The sequence below is a fragment of the Phyllostomus discolor genome, chromosome 1 (assembly GCF_004126475.2).
Source record: "Phyllostomus discolor isolate MPI-MPIP mPhyDis1 chromosome 1, mPhyDis1.pri.v3, whole genome shotgun sequence".
NCBI lineage: Eukaryota > Metazoa > Chordata > Mammalia > Chiroptera > Phyllostomidae > Phyllostomus > Phyllostomus discolor.
Window position 1 is genome coordinate 32,335,333 of NC_040903.2, and position 27,250 is coordinate 32,362,582.

The following is a 27,250-nucleotide window of genomic DNA, read 5'->3' on the forward strand; positions in this document are numbered from 1 at the left end:
ATCGCCCCACTGACTGATCCTCTGAGAAAGAGCCAGCTGTGCTGCGGGGAGATGGAAAGACCCGTAAGCATGAAGTCCTGTCCCCTTGAGGACTCAGGGATGGACTGCTCACTGGGCGGCTCACCCCAGCACTCTGACTTCCCGTCCCACCTGTCCTCTTTCTTTTGGTCATTCTGAGCTCATGGCTCAGTGGCACATGGGAGAGCAGTTGGGGGTCCAGTCGGAGAAGGTAGAAATGAAATGGCACTTCAACAGCTACTGGTTGTTTAGACCAGTTCGCCTGTCGTGGTGAAGTCTCAGAAGGGATCCCTGCCTGTAAAGAGCCTAGGATCTGGGAAGGTAAGTGCTGGGGAGATGCTAACGTAGTCAGATTTGTAATAACTAAGCAACGGCCCTGGTCCAGCATTCATTACCGTTGGCTTGGAGAAATGGCCGTCAGTTTATGAGTTGAATGGCTGATTCAGAGGAAGATCTGGCACCTGAGTTGTATCTTGAAGAGTGGGACAGGAATTGGTCCAGGTGTTAACAGCACAAGCAAAGGGTTGCAGTTAGCCAAAGCCTCCTATAGAACTAATCCCTGCGGAGACTAGTGCAAGATGAGAGAGGATAATTTTTAGGGAACTTGCATTTATGTTCTTCAATAATTGCAGTATTTCCTACAATGCCATATGTGATGAGATTTGTGTGAGTGTAATGTGGTCAATTATTTGCTTACTCAGAAATAACTTGAGCGGAAAAGTACGGATCACACTTTTGCATGTTTTACATTCATGTACAATTCAAATTCAGAGCAGGTCCTTCCCGAGAATATGTACTTAGTGTTGTTTTTAGGTCTACGGCTAATTACAGTGCCCAACCTGCCCACCCCATCACCCCCACCTGAGATAACAGGTTACAGTAGATGCTTATTAACAGATTGTAAATATTTACTTAAATGATAAGCTGGGTATGCAGCACTCTGCATAAGATCATTTGTAAAACAACAAACCCTCAAACCAAGCCAGCACCAAGAAGAACCCCCAAGCCTTGATAAAGGCCGGACATGGCTTAGGACATCTTGGGGTTCTACCCTGGGCTCCCCAGGTTTGCACTGGAAAGTAATTAGGGGTGTTGGCTACTGCTCACTGCTGAAAGGCCGTTTGTGGGAAACACATGTCTATCATTTAAGGAAAAGGCGTGAGTGATGACTTGCCAAGGAAAGCCTTGTTGCTGACCAAGCGGGGGAAATAATAAGGAAAATGAAAAGAGGAATCTTTACTCCTTTGCTTGTATCTTTTAAGTTTTTTAGTGAAGTGAGCCACCCTGCTGCATTTGGGCCTACCCCCAGGTGACTCAGGTAACTTCAGAGGGTGTTAAAACTTCAAAACAACCCAGAACTGCCAGTAATTTACATATAATGACCTTTGTAGAGCCCTAAACAGAAGGATTACTTAGCAGAGGTAGAACAATAGATGTGTTATCACAAAGAACTTTGGAAATTATTTGGTATCTCTCCTCTTTTTTTTTTTTAAGAGCAAGAGGAAGGGAGGGAGAAAGGGAGAGAAACATCAATCCCCCACCAGGGACAGAACCCGCAACCTAGGCATGTGCCCTGACTGGGAATCAAAGGGTGACCTTTTGGTTTGTGGGGTGATGCCCAACCAACTGGGTCACACTGGTCAGGGCTTGGTATTTCTTTGTACTGGAAGTATTTATAGATAGGGATCTAATACAGATTTGGCTCCTGTGGAAAACTGTTGATTTTGAAATTGTGGTAGGTGGGTGGTGGCATTGGCTGTTTGTTATTTGGCTGGTGCATGTTAAGAAAACAAGACAGTGTTTTAAAAAAGTTGAGGATTATTCTACTTGGAAAAACTGGGTAGTTCCAAAGTGGTGACAATTTTTTAGTTTGTAAAATGTTCTAAATGTATTTCCAGTCTAAATATCACAATGTAGATTTCTTGTTTAATGACTAAAGTTGAGTTATGTACCTGAGGAAGATTTTCGCCTGAAGAAATGGCCTGGTAAAACCACATGGGCTGGCCTTTAGCATTCTGTCATTAAATTAAACCAGGATTCTTAATCTAAAGTGTGTCCTTAGAATAGCTACTTAAAAATGGTTAATTGGGATGTTTAAGTGTTTTTCTAGTTATTTTTAGTGTAGTTGGTACATTTACTGCCGGGAAATAGACAGATTTTTAGCTCAACCAAGGATTCATGAGTTTCATTGAACCAACCCCTCCTCTCCTGCTTTTTAAAATAAACTAGTAGCATATGTAGACGGGCTTATGCATTTTTTAGTAGATCTGAATGTGTAGCCTAATTTACATTCCAGCATTTTCGAGGGATATTTTTTGGAACGACTGCTTTCTGAAGAGAGGCTGGCTAAGGGGGGGATGCAGAGGGGCGGACACGCAGCCCTGCGTCAGGTGAGGGGAGTCCCAGGCAGGGCGCTCGGCCTGTCTGTCCGCACAAGGGACCTGGAGCAGCGGCTCCGGCCTCACAGCAGTAGTGCTTGAGATGGGCAGCTTCGTCCTGCTGGTCCCTTCTAGTGTCTTTTAAACTGACCCGATACCAGGACTTCCTAGATGTGTTCACAAGTAATTATCAAAGCATTGAGTGGGGTATTCCCAAAGCATTGAGCACACTGGGTAAAAACTCTTGTCCTCTAGGGGCTTATGCTTTAGTGAATTCTTTTTCTCATGAGCCCGGGGCCCACAGAGAGCCCAGAAAAAAATATAGTCTAGGGACTCATAGAAAGCAGCTTAATTTAGCTTTATTTCAGTTCTGTGTTACGGTTAATTGAGGAAAGGAGTGGAGAAAGCAAGGTTTCTCCGGGTCGGAAGGGACTGGGTTCAGGATGGGGAAGGGGAAGGGGAAGGCGAACCGGGAGGCTGGGGAGAGGAGAGGGATGGACAGGCACTCACTCAGCAGGAGCTTTGTGAGATGTTTGTCACTGGAGTCTGGCCTGCCACCAGTCTTGCCACCAGTCCTGCCACCAGTCCTGCCACCAGTCCAGCCCTCAGTCCTGCCCTCAGAAAGGTTATGCATTCCTGCTGGTTGTGTTTCACCGCCTCAGCCTTTGTAATTTCGGAGCCCTGCACCTCCGGAGCAGGTGCTCTGTAGGAGGGTTCACCGAAGGGGGCTGAATGAGTGTGCGCACCCAGTGTCTTCACTTTCAGGGCTTCCTGGAGCCGTTCGTGTGCCAAAATTTTTTGTCTGGAACCATTTTTTTCCCCCAGAACATACCAGAATGAGACAGATGCTTCAGGGGTCCAGGCTGAATGCTCTTCAGAATGTCTCCCAGAACTGGAGGATCTGTACCTCCCTTTTAAATCATTTCCCCTTTTTCTTGTTAATATTGGACCATCTCCGGTTTTAATAATAACTGTGTTCTACCAGTAGCACTGTGGGTCTGGCAGAGTGCCAGTTAGCCACCGTCAGGCATACTGCCCATCATGTTTCAACTCTCCTGTCACTAGCTGGCCTGGGTGAGGTGACCTGGTTGACTTCGTCTGACTTTTTCCATTATAGCTTTAGGGTGGCCTTTGTGGGTCCCAGGAAGTGATAAGCTGCTCAGTTTCAAATCAAGGACTGACTCCCCCAAGTGAGAACTGACACAGTGGAAATACTTGGGCCTGGAAAGGTCTTTCTCTGTCAACTACGGGGCACAGAACAGGACTCTTGCTGCCTTTGGTACTGGTAGGAAGAAATCCCGGATACAGATGGGCTAGGGACAGAAGTGGTAGCCTCTTGAGTTTCGGGCAAGAAGGTGTGCCCCACATGACAAAGCTTTGGTTGAGGGCATTAGGGGGATTCCTCAGCTGCTTGGTGGGATGTCAGTTAATGATTTTGATGAAACTGCCAGCTTTAGGAATACAACTAGGGGTACTTAAGAATTCCATCAGTTGCTTTAAAGTACTTGCTATAGGTTTGAGGAAAGACTCTAGTGTCTCTAAGCCAGAGAATATTTTTTATCAGGCATAATCATCTTTGGTTAGCACCTATTGTTTGGGGTGAGACTTTCAGGGCCTAAATTTAAATAGACCCTATTTAAATTAGCTATCAGTTGAGACTAGGGAATGGTTAAAAAGTAGGGGACCTATGACTTCTAGGCTATTTCCTGGGTTGTTTGAAAACCTATGATCAGCCATTTTATTTCAAGATGGAGGAACTGAACTTCACCTTTACTTAGTATATGTATTTATTTACTATGGGAACATTTCACACATAGAGAATAGTGTAATGCACCCTTATACACTCATCATTCAGCTTCACCAGTTGGATCAGCAACCAGTCTTTCTGCTTTACCTTTGTCTACTGCACCCTCTCGTTATTTCGAAGCATGTCTCAAGCACCGTGGAATTTTATCTGTAAATATTTTCAGTATGTAGCTCTAAAATACCAAGTCCTGTCCCTAAAATAATGGTAATGCCAATGTCACACCCTTCCAAATCAATATAACTCTACAGTGTCATTGAGTATTCAGCATTCACATTTTTCCCTATTAAAAAAGTATAAAATATATAAACATTTGATAGACTTCAAACAAGAGCCACATATTACAATTGGTTGATATGATGTTTAAGTCCTTTTTTTTTTTTTTTTTAAACATAAGGTGCTATTTTTTTTTTAAGATTTTATTTATTTATTTTTAGAGAGGGAAGGGAGGGAGACAAAGAGAGAGAGAGAAACATCAATGTGCGGTTGCTGGGGGTCATGGCCTGCAACCCAGGCATGTACCCTTAAGTCCTTTTTAATTTATAGATTCTTTCCCCCTGTTTTTTGTTGAAGCAACAGGATTTGTCCCATGCATTTTTTCAGTCTAAATTCTGCTGATTGCATTTCTCTGTTCTCTGCATTTCCTATGAATTGGTGATTTAGAGTTTTGGTCCTACTCATGTTTGATCTTTAATTTTTTACTCACATAACATACAATTAAACCATTTTCTGAAGTGCCTCTAATAGGTGCCTCAGGAAGGACTCATGGGAAGTATTTTCTGAATTATGCATTTACAACCAGTTGTCTGTAGCCTTGCCACTTAAAATAAGTTTTGCTGATATATAAATCCTTGGCCCATCTTTTCTTTGCTCAGCTACCTTTAATACTGTATTGGCTTTTGCCATAAAGTGTTGTCAAAGTCAGCTGACAACACTTCTGATTTTCTTTCCTTCACATTTAGCTTTGGATATGTTTGCCCAGATACCCGAAGGAATGATTTTTACATTTACTCCTTGAAGTCCAGTACTTTTATAGGGTTGGTTGCTCAGGATGGCCATGATGTGCCACTTTAATATGTAAAATCAGGTGTCTTCTTTTCTGGTGCAGTTTTCTTACAGTACAGCTATTTATTCATATTCTGCTCTTTGTTGGCTTTAGGAATTTCCATTATGTGTGTGTTAGATCTTTGCCAGTCTTCTATATCAATCACTTTCTCTCAAATCCTTTTAATAGCTTCATAGTTTGTTTGAATTTAAAAAATTTCCTTCTTTCAATCTTCTAGTTTCTGTAAGACACTATTTTATTTGCTCTTGTTTCCTTTTTATTTACCCTTCATTTCTAAAATGACTTTTTTTCTAATTCTTTTCTTAGTTCTTAACCTCTATTTTCCAACCTTTAGTTTCTCCAGTCAGCTCATTTCTGAGTTTTTAAAGTTCTGATTTATGCTGCCCTTCATAGCTTCTTTCATTCATTTTATTTCCTTTAGTAATATTTCATTACTATTACATTTTGAAATATTATGTTATAGTTTTCATTTGTTTTGTGTCTTTCTGGCATGATTTTATTGTCTGTACTAGGGCTGTCATTCTGTGTGTTATTTTTTGCTTAAGTAACTATTTGGAATTGAACTGTGATTCTATTCTGTCATTCACTGTGACTTTTCTTACATTTTTAGTAGAGCTTTTCCAGCGTCAGAGTTCTAGAGGACCCACTTACACTGTTTTCCTGAGGTGGTTAAAAATGTGGACTCACTTTTCTGCATCCTAAGGTCTTCAACTCCTTTTGTGTCCGCATTTTCACGCCCCGCCTTCCCCCAGCTCATGTGAACCTTCCCTTTGTCCCTGTTTTCCTCATCTTAGACTCATCCCCAGCAATTTCTCCTCCGCCTGGGGCTGTCCTAGTTTGTTAGTTCACAGGGATCAGATTTCCCCCACCCAGAACATTCCAGCACGTTAGACAGTACGTGCACAGGGCTCGATCCCTTCTGTCCTTCCTGGTGGAACCGGAGCCTGCGAAGCCCTCGGCCTGTGTGTGGGCGTGTCTCCGGGGCGGCCTTCCGGGCTCTCTTGCCGCCTTTTCGGGGCAGTTCCGGAAGCTGGTGGTAGCCCGTGTCCTCGTCCTCGCCCACAGGGGCCGTGGGGAGACCTTCTCCCCTAGATGTGCTGTGCCTGTCGGTTCTCCTCTGTCTGTCTGTTGTTAAGGTTACGGTGGGGGCGGGGCTGGAAGTTCAGTCATTGTGCTGCCGCCGCCATCTTGCCCGGAGTCTCCATGGGCTTCTTAACGTAGAACTTGCTAACCTCTGAGTCTACCGAGTGGGGACCAAAGCAGCCAAGTCTTGAAACGTTGAATCACTGGTTAGTTGTCTTTAAAAAACAATGTTCTTCCAAAAGCAGTTACGAAGAATGTGCTGTAGAGAGAAAAGTGAGGGGTTGTAACTGTCTGAAAACTGGAACACTTGGTGGCCGGTGTAGCATTCACTTGCTAAACTGACGGTTTATGACAAAATGAAAAGGTCGAGATCTTCTGAGGACCAGGGAGCCCATATCTGAGCTATTTTTTTCCTGAGGAAAATGTATCAAATGTGACAGATTTTTTTTGCCATTATTTGGTGTGATATTCCTTGAGTTCTGAAGGAGATAATGCTATTGTAGTCTAAAAACTTTCAGCCTCACTTATACTTTTAATACCATCTAATAAAGATAAAACCATTACTTAATGAGGTGTATTTTTTGCTTTCAGTTTTTTTTCCCCAGTGAAACATTTGCATATTTCTAATTATAGTGATTTGAAAAAAAAAAGGGCTGCTGGGGCTTGACATAATATTAATTTAGAGTTCCAAATATATTAAATTTCTTTCCTCCAACTTGAGTTTCCTCCAGTTGGCCATTGGTTTAAATTACATACTGAAAGGTTACAATTTTAGAAGAGGTCTCGCTTTGCTCTTCTTTCAGGGATAGACATTGTTCTAGAGCCATTTAAGGAAGAAATAAAACTTTCTCAATGGACATATGGGAAATCTTTTTTAAAATCCGGGAAAATACAGATAGGCCATTTTCAGACATTCCCTCTTGTTTTCTACAGAGAGGTTGAGAAGAAATCATCTCAAACACAGGGCTGGTCATTAGGAATTCTTTGCAGAATGGTAGCAGGCTTAACGTATTGCCTTGAATGAACGTCACCCAAGAAAAATGAAGGGAAAAGTGAACACTCTTGAAGCAAATTGACCAACAAGCGTTCTGATGAATGTTGCAGCAAATATGAATAAACTAATTTTGCCTATTTGTGTGCTTTCAGACCAATGTGATTGTTTTGGTCTAATTATTTTTTTATTTCGTTAGTTCAAATGTAGAATTTTGAATTAACTGTAGAATTAACCATTAATTCAAAATTGACTGTAGAATTAATGGTCACTGTAGTTGTCTGATTAGCAGTTTAGGAAATCGGTGAATGGTATGGGACTGCTTACCAAGAAATGCCTGGCGTTTGAGAGGGCTGTGTGCAAGGGCACCTACAGTCGAGGAGAAGCTGTGCCGTTTTTGCTGTGTCTCACCCCCTGTAAACGGGACCCAGAGGCCCTGCCTGGATTAGCATGGGCCCGGGGCATGCACTCTGGGCCCTCAGATGGAGTGCACAGATTGAGGTCTGATGTGCTGCAGAAATTGTCTTTGCCACCCAGTGTCACTGTTACAGAGTCCCGTCGCTGTGACTGGTGAATTCTGCAACATTTCCCACTTTTAAAGCTTGGGGATTTGAGAAATCTGTGCCCCGATGGCTGCCAAAGCTTGTCAGGGGGACCCAGTGTGAGACCGATTTCTAGGTGTAAAAGCTAGGCAGATTTGCTCACTCAAGACAATCTGTTTTTGCAGGTTTGCTTTGAGTTCCAAGATACAGATACTGGTAAAAAAAAATTTTTTTGCTGCACTAATATCATAGGTTTCTTCTGTCAGCCGCCTGTCTTGTGGGGGCCTGGACCAACAGCAGCAGCATCACCTGGAATGTGTCAGAAATGCACCCTCCCCCCCTACCCAGAACTACTGAAATTGGAAATTCTGGAGCAGGACCCATCAATGCATTTTAATAAGCTCTCCAGGTGATTCTGGGACAGGCCAAAGTTTGGGAACCACTGGTCTAGAGTATATGTAAAACCTACTGGGCTTTGTCACAGCAGTGGGCTGTGATAGTTAAAAAGTTAAAGCTCTTGCCCTGGCTTGTGTGGCTCAGTGGATTGAGCATCGGCTTGCAAACTAAAGGGTTGCCGGTTTGATTTCCAGTCAGGGCACATGCCTGGGTTGCAGACCAGGTGCCTAGGTTGGGATATGAGAGAGGCAACCACACATTGGGGTTTTTCTCCCTCTTTCTCCCTCCCTTCCCCTCTCTCTAAAAATAAATAAATAAATAAATAAATCTTAAAAAAATTTTTTTAAGTTAAAGCTCCTGTGGTCTCTTGAGTGTCAGAAAGGGTTCTCAGTTCTCCTTCTGTTGTGCTAAGAAGATAGAGTTTCAGTTAGTCCGGACAGGAAAACAGACAACTGCAGTACTGTGGGACAATGCCTCAGTAGAGGCTGCCAGAGACCTTCAGAAAATGCCTGTGTGCACGGGAGAGGGCACTGGAAAGCCCCTTAGAGGTGGTGTTTAGAAAGGAAAATATGATTGAGACTCTCTCTGATTCAAACCCAGTGCTCTTAGAATAAATTTGTGCATGCAGATCCAAATCAGGGCCTCCAGGGTTTCCTTTCGAGCTCCATTTTGCACATGGTACCTGCCTCACCCTTTGCCCTCATGCTTTCTTACTCCTTGAGGGTGCGCTGCTTTGTCCAGCATTGCCAGGGCACACGGTATTGCCCCCAGGCCTCCTAGTGCACTTCTGCTCCCAGCTTGTATGTTGCTTTCTGACCGACCCCCCAGGGTAGGTGAGCTCAACTCTCCTTATACAGTGTACTTCTTTGTACTCATCACATTGTAATTATATAATTGTATAATAGTTTATTGCTCAATGGTGGAGCTAAATATAAACTCCACGTGGGGGAGAGACCTTGCCTTGTTCACTGCAGCTCAAGGGTGCAGCACATAGCAAGCCCTCAGGAAATACTTTTAGATGAATGGGTGATGGCAAGCGGGGGAGGGTGCAGTCTCATCTTTATCTGTTAAGTTATGGGGCTGGTTAATGTATGCAATAGTGATAGAGGTGTCACCTGGTGAGTTTTACTTATGAGAGCAATTGCTATCAATATGTAATCATACCACCGGAAAAGCAGGTCCCTTGCACAGTGGTAGCAAAATCTTTTAACTTGTTTCTATTTTGGGGTCTGGCCTCTGGAACACCCTAGAGAAGTTCTGAAGTATTATTATTCCAGGGACACAAGAAAGGAGAAATCCTCTGATCTCGGAGGTGTTCATAATGCACGGCCAAGAAGCCAGCAGCCAGAGTGGTAAAGGTGGCCTCCAGGGAGTTTCCAGGGAAATGACTACTGTCCCCTCCCCACTCAGGGCTTCCAAGAAGAGTTGCCTGCTTGGCTCACAGAGCTGATGTTGGGGCATCATATTCTTTGCATCCACTTCCAAGTGTAAGAGAAAAACAGTTGCACTTCTTTGCCTTACTTTAGTCAGTTCATTTTGGCCTGGGTAAAGCTCTAGAGTTTTTCATTCCTGTTCTAGAAAGTGAAAGCACAGGGTTAAGCTTCCAGAGGCAACAGCTTCCAGGTGGGACATTGGTCTCAGATAAGACATTAAGTAAGCCTTGCTGATATTTCATAGAAGGATTACCAATAGCCTACACATGTTTAATTTATAAAAATACATATATTGATAGTAAAGCTCACATTTTTTTTTTGAGATAAGGCATTTCAAGACCTGACGGTAAAGATGCTGACATATTTGTTGGAATCTTGCTTTTAATAGAGGAACTGACTATCTGTTAACTAATTTGTTAAAATAGTTGATTGATGTGTGGCTTTTTGTTTGTTTTTCTTTTTTTACATTTGAGGTTAAACCTGTGATACTATTGTAAACTGCAGTTAGATTAAGAGGATGTAATAAACACGGTAAGTTTTGGAGCTAAAGTCATAAACACAATTTCTCACTTGGTGTCAGCAGAGCTGTAATCTGCTGAGCTGGCCTGGAGTGTTGATAGCATGAATGGCTATGATTTTATGTTTTGGTGCCTAGGTTCTTTATTTTATTTATCTTTATTAGATACCATTTTCCTCCTCATACCTTCAGTTCACTCCATACCCATCCCCCACCCCCCAGCCCCCTGCTTCCCTGTCCATCCTGAACCCCAACATGGCCCTCTATTTTCTCTGGTTCTCTCTCACCCGCCTTTCCAGCTGTCAAGCGTGGTAATTACAGCCGTCGTAGTAACAGGGCCATTTATTGAGTGCAGGCCACATAAAAGATTTAGGGATGACGTAAGAATCCTGAAATATTTTACCCCCAATTTATAGATGTCAGCATTGAGGCCTGGAGAGGTGAAGTAGCTTCCCCAAAGTGTCTGGTAGCTTGGATTGGGATCTATGGGTGTCTGGCTCCAAACCCCACACCTTTTCCCTGCATTTCTGCTGCTTTAGCAGCACCCTCACCTCCAGTCCCTGAGCTTGCCTCTGGACCTGAAATTACTGCTAAATAAAGTTACAAAAGTTGCAAGAGTAGTACAAAGGACTCCAGGGTACCCTTCACCTAGACTCACTGATTGTTAACATTTTGCCACATTTGCTTTGTCCATGTATCTACATATTATTTTTTCTGAGCCATTTTGAGAGTTAAGTTGCTAAGAGGCCCCTGAAGACCTGTCCCAAGGAGAGTCAGCTTTGCATTTCATGGGAACACTGAGGCCAGCCAAAACCAGTTTCTTCTGCCGCCTTCCACCCAAGTGTGGCCTCCCCTGCTCTAGGATAGGACCCCCTCCTGGGAGGGACACTCTTCCCCTCAATCTTAGTTCTAGCCCTTTAAATTCAGCGCAGACCCTAAAGCTCATCCACTGCCTTCCCAGAAACTGGCTCTCTCTAGCACCTAAAAAACGGAACCTCACCCTTGGCAAGGTAACACAAAGGCAAAGAAAAAGGGGCTCCCTGTATGTTTCTGCCTGCTTTGTGAAAAGAGAGGGGAAAGGGACCTTGCCTCGTCCCGTATCCAGAGCTGCAGCTAAACCATTTCGCCCTGCCAGTTCAAGTCTGCCTGCCAGTCCTCAGTGCCGGCCACTTCTCTGGCAGCTGCCTTGGATGAAATTCCTTTCTGTATTATTGTTATTACTTTTGTTTTTACTTCCTTTGGTATAAAAAACCCCACCCTTGTGGCTATAAAGTGACATTTTGAAAGTGGAAGCAGAAGGAAAAAATATGTTCTGTCTGCTCTCTATATGGAATGGAGGGGAAGGTGCAATTTCCCTTTGTGACAGGTCCATTAAAAGCAGGATTTAGAGTATATCCACTAGTAAAATATATTGATTCACCCATTATGGTGAGAATTAGCTTAAATATCTATTTAAGCCAAGTATAATTCCTAGCATTTTTTTTTTTTTTTTTAGAGCTAGGAAATCAGAAAAGCCTTTCAGAAGTGTAGATCACATTTGAAGACTGGGTTTAAAACATGCCGCGGGCAAACAGCCCAGATATCAGAATGAACGGATAAACAAAAATGTGGTACGTACGTACAATGGAATATCATTCAGCTTTAAAAAGGAAATTCTGACATAGGCTACCGATGATCCTTGAAGATAATATTCCAAGTTAAATAAGCGAGACAGGAAAGGACAAATATTGTGGGGTTTCCCTTATATGAGATCCCTAGAGTAGTAACTCACAGAGACAGTCAGTGGTGGTGGCCAGGAGCCAGGGCTGGTGGCAGAACAGGGTGGGGAGTTCAGGGCAGTTTCACGCTGGGATGATGCAAAACTTCTGGAGATGCCTAGTGGTAATGCTTGCACAACATCGTGACTGCACTTAATGCCACTCAACTCGAACATTAATGGTTAAAATGTAGACTTCGTTATGTATATTTTACTACGTGAAAGAAATTCAGTGCCCAGTCCGGATACGTTTATGTGTGTGTGTGTCCAAATGTTGGCCAGCCAGTCCCTGACTTTGCTGGTATTTCATATGATGTCATTAGAATAAGTTGCTGTAGAACTGGAACTAGAGCCTATGGAGCCATGTGTCTTTACTTTTCAGAGTTTTCATTTGCCACTAGCACTACCTCAGTTATTCTCCTGAGCCTGGGAATGGACACTTTGAGGAAGTGTCGGTTTCCTGGCAGCAGGACATGGTAGGGTGATCAGTTAGCACTGGAGCGCTGCCCACACTCCGCCACACGTGTCCAGGATGGTGCTAATGGGGAGGCGGTTTACACCTGGCAGGTCCTTCTGCAAAATCTGGTGAGGATCCAGCTACAGTCCTCTCTCTGGTGCAGCCAGGAGGGTCTGCTTGGAGGTGAGACACACACACGCAAGGCTCTTCTAGGGTGCTTTGGTTGGTCTCGGGGGTGGGGAAGCTGGCCTTTGACTAGCATAGGTGACCTTGGCCATGCTCATCTTGCCTTTTTACTTAGCTCTTCAGTCCTACTGTAAGTAAAGGAAGTAAATGTTGAAAGAAGTCAAGAGCTCCCCTACCTGCATCCCAAATTTCACAGGTGGTGAGGGTCTTGGTCTGTTGTTTATTGGATTCAAATCCTTAGTGTTTCTTATCTGATTTAGTTTTCAGTAAGTGCTTTCCAGAACTCAAAACATGGAACTCTACATATTTACAATAGGAGCCGTTCTGGGCTGTTAGGAAAACCAACTGGAAATGAGAAAGTTCCTCTTTGCTGCGGGGATGGATCCAAATACATTGTGCTTGTCAAGTCCAGACCTTATCTGACACCCCAAAGATCGACTTCATAATGGTGGAGAAAGGTTTCCTGTCTCTACGTATCTCTGGCTGGGATCAAAAGGGGAAGTCCGGCTTCCTCAAACATGGCGTTGTATTTTTCTTAGGATGAGTGAGGAGGAAATATATTAAGCAGCCCTATGAAAGCCTTTGCTGCCGGTGATATGTACACATCTAGAAGAAATTTTGCAGAGGAACACACCAACAAGGTCCTTTCAGTGCTGAGTGATACATGTGTCTCCGCAGTTGTTCGCTTTGTACGATGTGCGAGCCAGGGATCAAATCCTATGTTTAGGCTCTTATTCCAATTCTGTGTTCAAACAGCAGTTTAAAAACAAACAGATGATTAGTTGTATTATTTATATCATAAAAGAATCACTGCTATTCATGCTTGCCACAAATAGTTGAGTACCTTTTATGTCCAGCCAAGTGGATCTTTTATAAGGAGCTTTATCTTGACCCTTTTATTGGCTGAGTGTTTGACTACAGAAATCTTGGAGCTTTTGATGGCTTTTAATGATCTCTTCGTAGTTTTTCAGAATGGGAAACTGAGGCGTAGGGGATACAAGTGTCGTGCCCGAGATTTAGAGTGCTGAACTTCTCCTGTCCCCGTCTGTGCGTTTTTCTTTACATCCTCCACTAACTGCTTAAGAGCAAAAACTTGTAGTGATGCATTCCATCTCAAATGTACAAATATTAAATATCTTGGCAGACACCAAACAATCACTAATTTTTTCCCCTCCACCTTGAGAGAAGCTTGGACAGATGTCACATCTTTAAACGACATTTATCGGAAGCTTGAAGCTTTACTGTCCGGTCCTCTTAGTAAGTTTTCTCAGATGCATATAGAACTTTTAATGTCCCTTTGATCTTGAGTGTGCTTTTCCGCAGGCAAAGCAGCCTAGGGGCATCTTTTTAAGCTTTTTTCCCCCCATCACCATTTATCCCCCACCTTACACCTTCTCCCACCTGCAGAGAGGGCGTCTTCTCTTGCCACCAGAGGGCATGCTTGTGAATCGGAAACTGGGAGCTGGTGGAAGGAAGGCACTGAGGATTTGACTACAGTGAAGCTGCCAGGGGGACAGTATGGAGGGGTCCGAGTGGGGGGAGCTTTAGAGCAGAGCAGGAGGTCTGCATGATTCGCCCTGGGATCGCAGTAACCGCCAGAAAAGCAGGAAATGCAAATGTCACAGGAAAGGTGTGATCAACACAGGTGATTTATTAGTGCTGGGTTTGTCTCTGTGGTTAAGGCAGAAAATAGAGGGCCTGGCTTGGCCCCCAGGAGGAAACCACGCTCAGCAGCAGAGGCAGGAAGGGCCCAAGCCACAGGTGAGTCCACCCAGGCTGAAAACCCACAGAAAGGTGAGGGAGGGAGAAGGTGGGGTGGGGGTGGTACGGCTGACCCCGCCTCCCCCAAGAAGGGCACCCCATGTGCCAAGGGACATCCCTTTCTAGCACCAGGGAGCCTGGTAAACCACCTTCCTCCGGTGTCCGTGGGAGATGTGGTCTCACTGGCTCCTTTGTGCCAACGGTGTTTTCCGGAAAAGAGTAGGTCCAAAGAAAGAGGGTCGTAAAATGGTGTTTTCCCCCTGCCTTTGGTGCCTTTGAGCCTAAGTGGGGTCAGGCACCTTATGGCCACATGCATCAGCACCTAGCAGCCTCTGGCAGGCCTGCTCAGCAGTCTTCTCTGCTAGTCACTTCTCTCTCTCTGTCCCTGCCTCCCATTCCTTGCTCCTGTGTTGTCCTCCCTGGCTGCCTGCCTCTGTGGATGTTCACCCCCCAAACTCTTTATATGAGCCGCCTTTGTTCACCCACCGTGTCTTCTCCTCAGCCATTAGTCACCTCCTTCCTTGCTCACTGACTCCGAGAGTCCTGCGCCCTCCTCCTCCTCACAACTGGCCTCAAAGTTGCTGCCCCCCAGCAGCACACACAGTCAAGCTCCTCTTCTCCCACATGCCACGACTGCAGTCCCATCAGAGATTCTGCTGTGGTTGGCATGAGGTGGGGCTGGGAGGTTGGCCATTGTAACGTGCAGCTGGGGGTGCAGCTGGGGATGGGAGCGAGGGGCGCCACGTGCCTCTGCCCCTCCGCTGCCGTCAGCGACCCATCCTCCCATGTGCTGAGGACTGGGGGGCTGGTTCTGTCCTCTCTGCTCCCCTGCCTGCTGCCGTGTCTTCAGAGATTCTGTAGTGCCTCTAGAAGGCCCTCTGCACCATCCAGCCTGGAATTTCCTGGTTCTTGGTCATTGTCATACCTACCCTACTCCAGCCACCTTGGGCTGTGTCTTTTTCTTCTCTGCCCCTTTATCCTTTGTATTCTTCACTCCCTTCCTGAGCGACTTCGTGAATACCCTTATTAGCACCCCTTGTGAGTATGTCTGTGGCCCTGACCACCCCTACAAACCCTCCCCACCCCCCAGCAATTTCAAGAACCTTCCAGCTGCCATCCACTCGCTGTTCCTCATCCAGTCTATTGGCACCCATCTCCCTGTCACGTAAGCCAACAACAGGGATGGCTTTTCTCCTTCCTCTCACTTCACTGCCCGGATGCAGCCTATCCCGAGGCCCCTTGCTCACCTAGTCAACACGCATCTCTCCTCTTGGTCCCCGCCACCTCCGGCTTATGCTGGATCTGGTTGTCAGGATCTAGTTGTCCTAGCTGCCTCGTCTCTAGTTCTGTCTGTGCTATCCTTCACTTCTTCCAGAGGACTGCCCCCAACACAGACATCAATAGATCTCCATCAGACAGGTTCACCCCCTTACCATGACAGAGGTGCTACAGTGGTCCTTCCATGACAGAGGTGCTATGGTGGCCTCACCCCTCTGTGCTGTAGCGACTGAAGGATTCTGGGGCTCCTCAGCATGCACCTGACCACGGCTGTGGTATTGGTTCTGGTGGTCCTCCCATCTAATAGACCTGTCTCCCCTGTGTCCCGAAGCTTGGCCAGGACACACACATTTTCTAATTCGAGCTCTAGGAATCCTTTCCTGATCCCTCTTCTTGCCCACCACCTCTGTTGCCTTTCGGCCTGTGCATGCTTCCTTGTGTGGTAGTCATCTGTGTGACTTTCTGCCCCACTGGCTGGGAACCCCAGTTCTGTGTCCTGGTCCCAGCTCCACCCAGGCCAAATGGCAGGAGCTCAGTTACCATGTTGTCAATGAAGACACGTTTCAGAAGTGCTTGCTTTGTTACTGGGCCGTGTCTCTTTGCCATTAATGACTTAATGCTTCAGCTTTTATTGGTCTGACCTTCAGTTTCCTTCTGTCAATTAGTTCAGAATCTTTAGACAACATGGAAATGTGCTTAAGGAGCTGCTTTCACAGATACTGTTCTGCAGTGAGGTTTTTGTTATTGTGATTTTTTAAAACTGACTTTCAAATTTTAGAAATTTTAGAAATTTGAAAGTCAGTTTAATGACAAAAATTTGAGTCATTTTACAGTGGTATGTTGCTATTGCTTGAAATGGTAAACTGTCTCAAATATTGAAACAGATTTTGTATAATCACTACATATCCTGTACCTAATGTACTTCCAAAGACCTGGCATGCAAATAGAGCATTTCTTTCCTTTTTAAAAGATAAATACAAATTTACATTTTACCAGGTCCCAACACAGCAGTACTGCAGTGGAAGACTTAAAATTCAGTGAGGAAATCATGTCAACTACTTATTATTTACCTCATGTCTAAATTTGAGTAGATTTTAATGAGTTCTACCTAGATAAGTACTTTAATCTCTGCGTTGCAAGGTTAAAGACGTATCTGAAGTCTCTCTTACCCAGAATCCTTTGTAAATAGCAGAATCATGAGCCCAGATCCATGTGATCCATTTAGGACTGTTCTCAGACTTGGTCTTTTCAAGATTGGAGGTAGTTGGCATTTGGATGGTGTGTTTTGGAGTATGTATTTGTAAGGTAGTACAATTTCTTTGAAAGCATATTTTTCCCCCTGAAAAATACGTTAGATTTTTTTCTCTTTTATGCTATATAGTATGATATAAAGCAATGATTAAAGTTATTTGAAATTGACTTTCAAGAAAGCTGGTTAGGAAATACCCCAGATCAGAGAAGCACGCTCTGTAGGGTGATGTCCACAGTGACCTTCCTCTGTCCTGGACCCCCACATTTTCCATATGTGCTCATTCCTTCCTCATGCTCCCACTGAGCATGCTCTGTATTTCTGGGGCTCTGTGAGTCTTTGAGGCTGGAGATGGATGCAGACCTTGCCTTGGATCCTGCAAGCTCACAATTGGGGGTGGAAACATCCGTGGGGGTCCTTCTAGCTAGTACAAGCTTTTCCTGAATTGCTGTATACCTTCACAACTCTGAGAACTTTGCCTTTGCCCCTCCCTTCCTTGCTTACACACACAAACAGGACCCAAGCAAACACACAAAGTCTTCCTGGCTCAGCTTTCAGGGCCCCTCCCCCTGGGGCTCTTTGTGGTCCTTTCAGGCTGAATGATAGCTGCTCTCTTTGGGACATATTCTTCCCCTTTCAATATTTTTATTTTATTTGCATTGGATTTGGCTCTTACATGAGGCTGAGCTCCCCATCAGCATCTAGACCACCGTGTTGAAACGGCAGACAGGAATGGTCGTGGTGGCGTGGCCTCGGTGCAGTAGAATGGGGGCTGTTCTGGGGTCCGCCACAGCACAGCTTCCTTCACTTTGTGGTCACCTGAGTGGATGTGCTGTGTCCTTGCCCCTGGGCAGGACCATGTTTTTATACTTGAGTGATTTTCACCGAGTTCATAATCCACCTTCCCCCAGCTTTATTCTATTTGCAGTATCATCTACTTATTTTAAAGCCTCATGGGTGTTGAGGGCAACTACTAGGATCCTTCCATTTTGCTTTTTATCCAGTTTGTTCCTATGGGGATATAAAAGTATGCCAGAAAGAGTAGGACATACAAATCATTAGTGTTTTTTTTAAATTACAAATTGTGGTTAAACAGTGCACAAACCAAAGAGCGGTTGAACTGCAATGGAGTTTTCAGCTCTGCCTTAGTCACAGTTCCTGCCCTCCTTCCCCAAAGCTGGACGAGGCCTCTCTATGTGGGTTTTCCTCCTTGCCATTATTTTGCTTGATTCCTTATATTTGTGTCCAAAGGACAAAAGGTTTTGAAAGGACTTCCTTATTTTTAACCTCAGCTGTAAATCAGTCTTTGCAGCTTTAGACATTTGTGAAGGGAATGAAGACCTCAGGGGACTCTGGATGGGAGAAACGGTTGACACAGTGCAGCCACTGCTGTGTGTGACCGGAGAGGCTGCGATCGAGCAGGCCGCTTGCACTCACACAGGTCCGAGAACCTCTGCGCTCAGAAGCCCGGTCTGGACTCTCACTTCGTCTTTTAATCGACTGATCACAAAATGCAGAGGCATATCTTGAGTATTTTATTTTCACTTAAGAAAAGACAGATGGACAGTTGTATTCTTTTGGATGGAGAAGCAAAGACTTTTCTTTGAGTTATGGTTGACTTTGAGTTTGGGTTGACTAATGGGAGTTCTCAGGGGGGTTCTGAACTGATATCCGTAGACCACACGCAAAATGCAAGGTCTATAATTTCTCATTTCAGAAATTTCTCGTTGCAATTTCAACATTCATTTTATAAATGTGCTTATGAAATAGTCAGAATGCAGAATCCCCCTGTGTTTGTGAATTGGAGGCCTCCCACAATCTTCAAGTGTTTTACTCACACTTAATTGACAGTATTTTTTTAGGTGAGCCCCCTGTAAAGTGTTTGAGTCATCAGAGAGTCAACAGCTTTCTCCCCCAATGCACACACTCATATTTGATCAGTTTTCATAACATGTACTTAACTTATATATAATACAGTGTCAAGTCCAACTTTTATAAATGGGTTTGAGAATAAAACCTAGTGACCCAGATAGTGTAAATAGAAAAGCAAGGTGTTTGAGAGAAGAACCTTATAACCTTGAACATTCAAAGTCCCCTGGACGTAGCAGCCAGTATGGTTTGAAACTCTTAGGTCATGGAGCCCAGAGGGTGAAAAGAGCTTCTGCCAGAATGCCTGCATTGTATGAGGTGGTAGGGAACGGGAACGAAGATGCCATTCGTGCCCCCAGTCACAACTGCATGAAACAAATAAAATAATGACAAATTAATTTTTTAAATGACGTGATTTAAAACAAAGTTAAGTGGCTCGCAGAAGCTAACACTAGGGGTCACAGTGATCGGATGAGAAAGAGCCAGGATGGCTGAGAAAGTTTGAGGCTTCACCTGTGCCTTGAAGAATTGCTAATTTTTTAAAATTATTTTTTAAAATTATGGTAAAATATACATAATATAAGAGTACCATTTTAAAAAATTCTCACCCAAAGATATGTTTTCATTGATTTTAGAGAGAGAGAAGAAAGGCAGTGGGGGAGGGAGGGAGAGAGACACACACACACACACACACACACACACACATTGATGTGAAAGGCAACATCAATCAGTTGCCTTCTGTATGTACCCCAACTGGGGACTGAACCCACATCCCAGGTAATGTGCCCAGACTGGGACTTGAACCCACAATTTTTTGGTGCATGGAACGATGCTCCAACCAACCAAGTCACTCAGCCTGGGCAGAAAGTACCGTTTTTATGTGTCTAGTTCAGTCCCATTAAGTAAGTGCATTTACAGTGTTGTGCAACTGTCACAATAGTCCATTTCCAGGACTTTTTTTGTCATCTCAAACAGAAACTCTGTACCCATTAAACAATAACTGTCTATTCCTCCCTCCCCCAGGTCTTGGAATCTCTATTTTATTTTCTGTTTCTATGAATTTACATATTCTGAGTATTTCATATATCTGGAATCATACAATATTTGTCCTTGTGTGTCTGGCTTACTTCACTCAGCATAATGTTTTTAAAGTTTACCCATGTTGTAGCATATGTCAGAATTTAATTCCTTTTTATGGCTGAATAATATTCAGGTGTACGTATACACGTTGTTTAGTTTATCCGTGCATCTGTCTGTGGACATGGGGTCGCTTCTACCTCTTGGCTATCATGAAGGATGCTGCTATAAACATGAGTGTGCAAAATACTTGTTTGCATTCCTGCTTTCAGTTCTTTGGAGTATGGTTGAATCTCATACATGCATAAGAGGTTCTGGAGGGTATGTTGGCACTTACCTTGAACTCTTATTAAAATCTTGCATGGTTGACTGTCCACAAGTGCTCCTTTCCTGCCTTGTTTTTTGCTCTTTTGAGTTCAAGGACTGTCTTCTAGGTTCAGTACTTAGCAAGGTTTCTAGATAACTGCTTGCTGAATAGTTTCTGTAGTTCCTAGCTCAGAGTCATCATTGACTGTAGTAGTTGGTCCCCAGAATGGTGTGGGGTTTTTTTTGGCTCATTTATTAATATGTGTTCAGGGAATAGAAAACATCTTTTAATATTAGCCTTAGCCAAACATAATTAGGGGAGTACATTTTCTAATGCAAAGAGACCTGATGTAGATAAAACCCAATTTAACAAACATCTGCTGAGAATTTGCTGTGTACCAGATGCATTTCAAAACCTGTAATTTCAGAGCAATTTCAAAACTCATTTGGAATATCTTATCAGTATTGAATTTTAAACATAATAAAGGTAGAAAGGTAGGTATATGTGTAAACATACACACCTTTTAACATAATCTCTACAGTCTTTTTTTTTATTGTGAGAACATTATAATAGCATTCAAGACAGTTTGGGAAAAAGAGAATAATACCCACAGCCCCTCTCTAATATAAGCTCTATTTTCATTTCAATAGTGTAAGTTTGCAACTTGAGCTGATAAATAATTTATTTGGAAAATAAAACCCTGAATGCTTCTGGTGGTAATGATTTTAAAAATTTATTTTTTAAAACCCTAGGAGTAAAGCCTAAGCTAGTGATCTCAAGTCTAGAGGCTCCTTTTTTGCAGGTATCCATGGCAGTTTTCATGGATGGATTCAGCCACTCCCTTTTCTCAGTGACAGAGCAGAATTGACATCTGTCCTCTTTTGGAGATAGGTCCCCGGACTGTTGACATCTGTTATCAGGGCTGGGTGTTTAGGCACCTGTCATTCTTTCAGTCTTTTATATGTTCAGGGATTAAAGTGAGAGTTTTTATGACCGTGCTGGGGGGAAAGTACAATTTAGAATTCTTGCTTTGAGGTCCCTAAGACCCTGGAGCAGGCAGAGAAGATAAGATCTAGATGAAGACGAGTATTGAGCATCAGTGCAAACCATGTGATTGATGTGGCTGGACGTGTTGGTGGGATTCAGTGACCTGGAGCGGTGAGGGAACAACATCCACGAAGACTGGGCCTTCCACTCGACAGGGCGGGGAATCAGTAGAGTAGGTGTGTCCTGGGCACAGGCAGAAACATGAGCATGCCAAGGAACACGGATGTTTGCAGGATCCTCAGCCAGCCAGCCCTAAGGGTCTGTCTCATTAGAGAGGCAGGTTGGATCAGCTAGAATTGAATCCCAGGAAAGTTCTTTGTAAGCTGTACCTGATGTCAGTGGTAGCTGCTGTCCCTATTAGGGCTTTTGAGACCGGGTCTGGGGTTGTTGAAAAGGTGGTATTTTCAGCTGATGATCTCAGGGTTATGAAGTAGGATGCGCTGGGGGTGGCATGAGCAGAGTCTGGAGGCATGGAGACCTTCTAGAAGAGGATGCTACTTCTCTGAAGTGATCAATGAAGGGCTGGTCTGGGGTGGGGCAGCAGAGTAGAAAGGACATGTGGCAGAGAGTTTGAAGGAAAGATTGCTAGGAGTTGCTGCCAAGGGAGGGAGAAGTTGGGCAAGACCTCATCTGGGAAATGGTGGAACCATGCACTTCCATGGGAAGTGAGTAAGTCAGGGCTGACTGGAGGGGGGTTCGGTGGTTCTGTTTCTAGAATAATTGTGCCTAATATTAATGATGTGTTTTCTGTGTGCCCAAGCACAGTTCCGAGTGCTTCACATAACGGCCTGCTATTACTGTCTATACTTCATAGGTGAGGAAACTGTAGCAGAAGTGATTAGTAACTTGCCTAAGGATTACATCCTTACTAAGTGTCAGAGCCAGAATGCAAGTCTAATTCAAGAGCCAAGCTCTTACTTAGTGTATGCTTTATTACTTCTCTATAATAGCTAGGATTTATTCAAAATTGCTCAGCCCTGTGGTAAGCTCCTTGCATATATCTACTGCATTTGGTTCCCATAAGAACTCTCATGAGATGAAGCTCTTTTTATCATCATTTTCCAGATGTGGAAACTTGGGCACAGAGAGGTCAAACGGCCTGCCTTAAATCACACAGCTTGGCCTTGCCTATGCTGGCATGGTAGGTCCCCAGAAATCAGCTGCAGTTATTCACCGGGATTGCAATATCTACCTATGTCCTTACAGTCATGAGAAGATTGAAGTGATTGAAATATTTGTGATATGAACTCTTTAAGAGTTTTTGGATGGAATTTACTGTCAACATTACTCACAATTGCTTGGAACTACTCCCATTTTAAAGGGGATAAATAATTGAAATAATAGTGCCTCTATTTATTGCTGTGCCTGTTTTTATTGCTTAATACTCTGTATGACTTTGAAAATAATCCCAACCACTTCATTTCCATATTCTGGCTGTTCCATTTGGATGCTAAGGCTACCAGGCGCAGGTGGTCTCTCTCGCCTATAGCACTTCCCATGCTGCTGGTGCTTAATAACATCTGATGGCTATAATTCACCTCATCATCTTCTACGCGTCAAGGCTGCTGAGTGTCTTCTGATCAGGGCTATACTTTGCTTGACATCATGGAGGTACAGTTGATGCCCTGATTGAAAAACACCCAGATGAAATATTGGTCCAGATAAAACTGAAATTGAGGCTGGTCCTCTGGACACCTGCAGGGGACGGCTTCAGCCCTTTAGAGCACATTCTGTCTGTCCCTCTCCATAGACTCTTCCTTTTATCTTCGAATGTCAAAACCGATTTTCTTTCCGTTTTAAACTTCTTTGACTACAGATCTGTCTCTCTGTCGTCTTTTGTTGTAGTTCTCCACGGAGAGGCCCACACTTACAGCCTCTCACCTTGGAGCAAACAGGAATTCCCACCCAACTGAAACTGTATGCTTGGATTTCCTGTGGTCTCTGTCTAACCAGATTTGGGGGCTTCTGTTTCTGTTCATTCCCTCTGATCTTGTTCAGCATCTGCCTTGAGACCCACCCCCTACTTCTCTCTGAAACCTCTGGTCTGTTGCCTTCCTTGTACCTTTAGCCTTTCCTCTTTCTTTCTGGTGGTTTTCTTTCTTTTTTTTTTCTTTTCCTTTTTTCTTTTAAGTCTCCCTTGACTCTTTCCTACACCCTCTTAGCTGGAAGAACTCTCTAAGATGGGTACCTGGTGTGTTTCTCTTTTTTCCACAAGCCCTTTCCCTTCATTATCTGATCCCAGTCTTTTAACTGCACGCATTATTGCTCTGCCTCCGCCAGCTGAATTTCAGGCCGTAAGGTGAGAAGTCCATCTACCACCCAGGTAGCACCTGGGAGCAGGTATCCTGTCCTACTTCCTTTCTGACTGTGTCTCTTACCTCACCCCAGCCATCCTGAACTTTCGGAGAATTTTCTGGTAGGACTTCCTCTTGCTGCCTTTGCCTCCCACCGGCCCCCTTCTCCACCTGGCTCGGATGGCTTTTGCTCCTTCAGAAGTCAGGTCAGTTCTGGTCTCCAGCCTTGTGTGCGTGTGGAGGGGACGTGTTCATGGAGGAAACAGCTGGTGTTTCCTACAGAACCTGCAGAAGAGATCGAGAACACCCCGAGGAATTTCGTGTTCCTCTTGCCCCCGCCCACCTCACCCAGGGCTTTTTCTTCTCTCTCCCTCAGCCAGGTCACCTATGACTCAACCTTTCATATTTTCAGTTGCACTGTAACCTATCACCATTAGTGTGTTCTTCCTTTGACAGTATATTTCATCTTCCTCTTTAGTCTCAAATCCTTAATGTAGCTTCTTACTGCTTTGGCCTCCCTGAGGACCAGAGCTTCCCACCCATCTCCTTGAATCTCACTGACCTCTGGTATCTCACAGTGCATGCCATCTATCTACAGAGAAACCTGCAGTGACTCTACCTGGTCTCTAGGGTACATTGCACATGTTTATACCAGATGCTCAGGGCTCTGGGTGACCTCATTCCGTCTTACTTAGCCTTCTTAGTCTTACCTCACATGGTCTCCACGAGGGAACCCCACTTCCGTCAGGCTGGTTTTGTTATAGCTCTAAAGAAATCAGCCCTTTTCTCAGGCTGTGTTCTCTTCTGCCTCTTCCCGATATTGTCAAGGGCCAGCCCATCTCCTATTTTTCTTCAGCCTAAACCTGAACCTTGTAGCTATCTTTCACTTATTTTGACACCTGAGCAGTGTACTGAAGCTCTGGAGGCAGGCCCATGTGTAAGAACCGTGTGCCACACTTACATGAATTTTCCCCAGCACCGTGGATGACGCCTCTGCAGATCATAAGATTGTAATTAATGAACAGATGTTTGCATTCATGAAGCAGATGAATGAGTGAATTGGCTGCTGTGAACTTTCTAGGGTTCAAGCTTTATATTCAGAGTGTGAAGATTCCATCTTTAAACTAGTTTCCTACCTAGGAAACCTGTCTAGGCATTAGGTTGATCAGGCCGTAACCCAACATTTGCCATAAAATATCTTGTGGTCTGATCTTTAAAATGGGATTTTTATTTACCGCCTTATTGTTTGAAACTCAATAATGGTTCTCGTTTTGATGACCGTATAAGGAGAACAACATAGAAATAACTGAATTTACAAAGCTTTAAGAAAAAGCCAGGCTATGTCATGGTCGTGTGCATTTTGCCAAAATGGTGACGGGCCAATAGTTATTGTTGTGGTTGTTTAATAGTGTGCTATTTTGTTTTGCTGTTTTTAAGCCAGGTGTCAGCATGTCAGTATCATTGCAATGGCCTGTATTCAGAAAGGAAACTTGACCCAGCTATAGATTTAACCCAGAGGAGCCCAGGGCATCCAGCAAGTCTTGGCTTGCACACCAAGTGTGACCCTCAGGATTAGTTGAGGGTTACAGAAAATAATGTTCTAGATGAACATAAGAAACTTTAAACAGAACTCTTGTTGAACTATAAATAGCAGGGCAGCTTTGTCCTATTTTTATTGTAGAGTACACAGACGATGGAAATCAATATTGGAAGAGATGCTTTATTTCGCCAAGGAAAAAGATCACATTCAACACGATTCTCCTTTTTCTTGGCAGGCTCTTCTCAACCATCTGTGAGTCCAGGGGGACTGTCTCCACCATCCATCCATCCAGCAAAGTCAGAGTTAATAGTCAGCGCTGGCGACGAGATTAGGCTGTTATGCACCGATCCAAGATTTGTCAAATGGACTTTTGAGACCCTGGGTCAACAGAGTGAGAAAGCTCACAATGAGTGGATCACGGAGAAAGCAGAGGCCACCAACACGGGCAATTACACGTGCACCAATGAGGACGGCTTGGGCAGCTCCATTTATGTGTTTGTTAGAGGTAAATGTCCAGCTCTCTTTGATGCTGTGCTTCAGAGAACTTAATATCCTGTCCTTAATTATGGGTGACATATAGATGACTAAGCCACAGGTATAAGATGGCTGGCTGGGTCTAGAAAGCCTAAAGCAAGTTTTTCTCTGTCAGTCTCTCCATTTTTTGATACATAGCTTTGGGTATGATTCCAGCTGAAGGTCTGCAAGCCTGTGACACTCTTCCTAATGAGATGACAATATGGTGAGACCATTTGTGCCAGTGCTCTGGGTAAACCCTGAGAATAAATTAGGCCCTTTGGGAAGGCTGCATTTTAATGCCTTGAGATCTCAGAGACTTCTACTTAGTAAAAAATGCTTCAGGGAACTAAAGGCCTCCAAAGGCCTAAACAGACCAACACTTCAAAAGAACTGACCCACTTTTAGGGGATAAAAATCAGAAAAATAACTCAGTCAGCAAAGCACCCCATGTCCTTCCTAAGTTTTTAATAGATGTCAGTTGATTCATTAAAAAATCGTGACCTCTTAGAAACAAAAGGAAAATATGACAGTTGGATTTCTGTAACTCATTTCCTGTGATTAATTTAGTGATTCCCCTGTTTGTGCCTCTGATATATTTGTCAGGAGGAGGTTTGCTAGGGGCAGGGGGAGAGGGGGACATTTTTTGTTAGTGTGAACGGGAGCACATGACTCTTAGGAGACACAGCCAGGTTACGAAGAGAAGCACGGGCCCACCTCTTGTCCTGGGCTTCTGCCTGGACTGGGGCTGCCACTGGCCCAGGCCAGGGTAGGAGGCCTCGTCCATGGTGTTGTGGAAAAATAAGGAATACATTTATCCCACATTGTAGACCTGAGCAACCTCACGATTCTCAGCTCCTCGCTGCATCATTTGATAAGGTCACCTGCTCTGTCTTCTTCACACAATTGTGATTAGGGAGATGGAACCGTGCACTTCCTAGCTTTCTCCAGGTTAATGAGGTTGACTCACATGTTTGCTGTAAAGGTTACCATGAAATTGACTCTGCCCCTCCTTAGCTGATATGTTGTCCTTTCCTGGTTGGGCAGCTGAAAAGAAATACGCTTCGATAGGCCCCAGCTTAGCCTCTGGATGTGGCTCCACAGTTGTTGAGCCAGCCTGTGCGCGGTTCTTTGACAGAGGTACTCTGCATTTTCTAGGTGGGAATAAGTATCATTTTGCTTATTAATAGGATGGGTAGGCAACTGACTAAATGGGGAAAGTTGCTGAATTAGTCATGTTAGTGTCAGAACTCACACATTTTCTTTGTAGGGAAAGTCATCCTCAATAACTTAGAATATACTTAATAAAACTGACTTGAGATGTTTGGATACTTGTGTAATCTATGTTACAGCCATGTAGGAAATCTGGGCTTTGTTGGAGCATTTAGACTCAAGCAACTGAAAGAGGTAGATGGAAAAATAGCCACCTCCAGCCTTGGACCGTTGTTCACCCAGCAGGAAGTAATTTATTTACAGAATAAATGGAAGGCCAGGAGGTATATTTTGGAAAACTCTTTCAAAACTGTCTGAAGCTATATTTTAATTATATGAGATTGATTTCCATGGAGCACCTAATTTTCAGATGAAGAGGGTAACAAAAAAACAAATCTTAAATGGACTCTGCTGGCCCGCCACATGCCTGTGGTTTCTGTACGCAGGAAAGAGTGGCAGCGTGTGCGTGCAGAGCG

General features: G+C 44.1%; 1 protein-coding gene across 2 annotated transcripts in view; it reads left to right on the forward strand.

Annotated features, from left to right (window-relative positions):
• KIT (KIT proto-oncogene, receptor tyrosine kinase) overlaps positions 1–27,250 on the forward strand; it is a 78,989-nt gene that overhangs the window by 8,606 nt on the left and 43,133 nt on the right. For both annotated transcript variants that reach the window (XM_028505820.2, XM_028505822.2), the window contains exon 2: positions 25,285–25,554. In XM_028505820.2, coding sequence (XP_028361621.1) covers positions 25,285–25,554 — 270 coding nt within the window. The remainder of the gene's footprint in view (positions 1–25,284; positions 25,555–27,250) is intronic.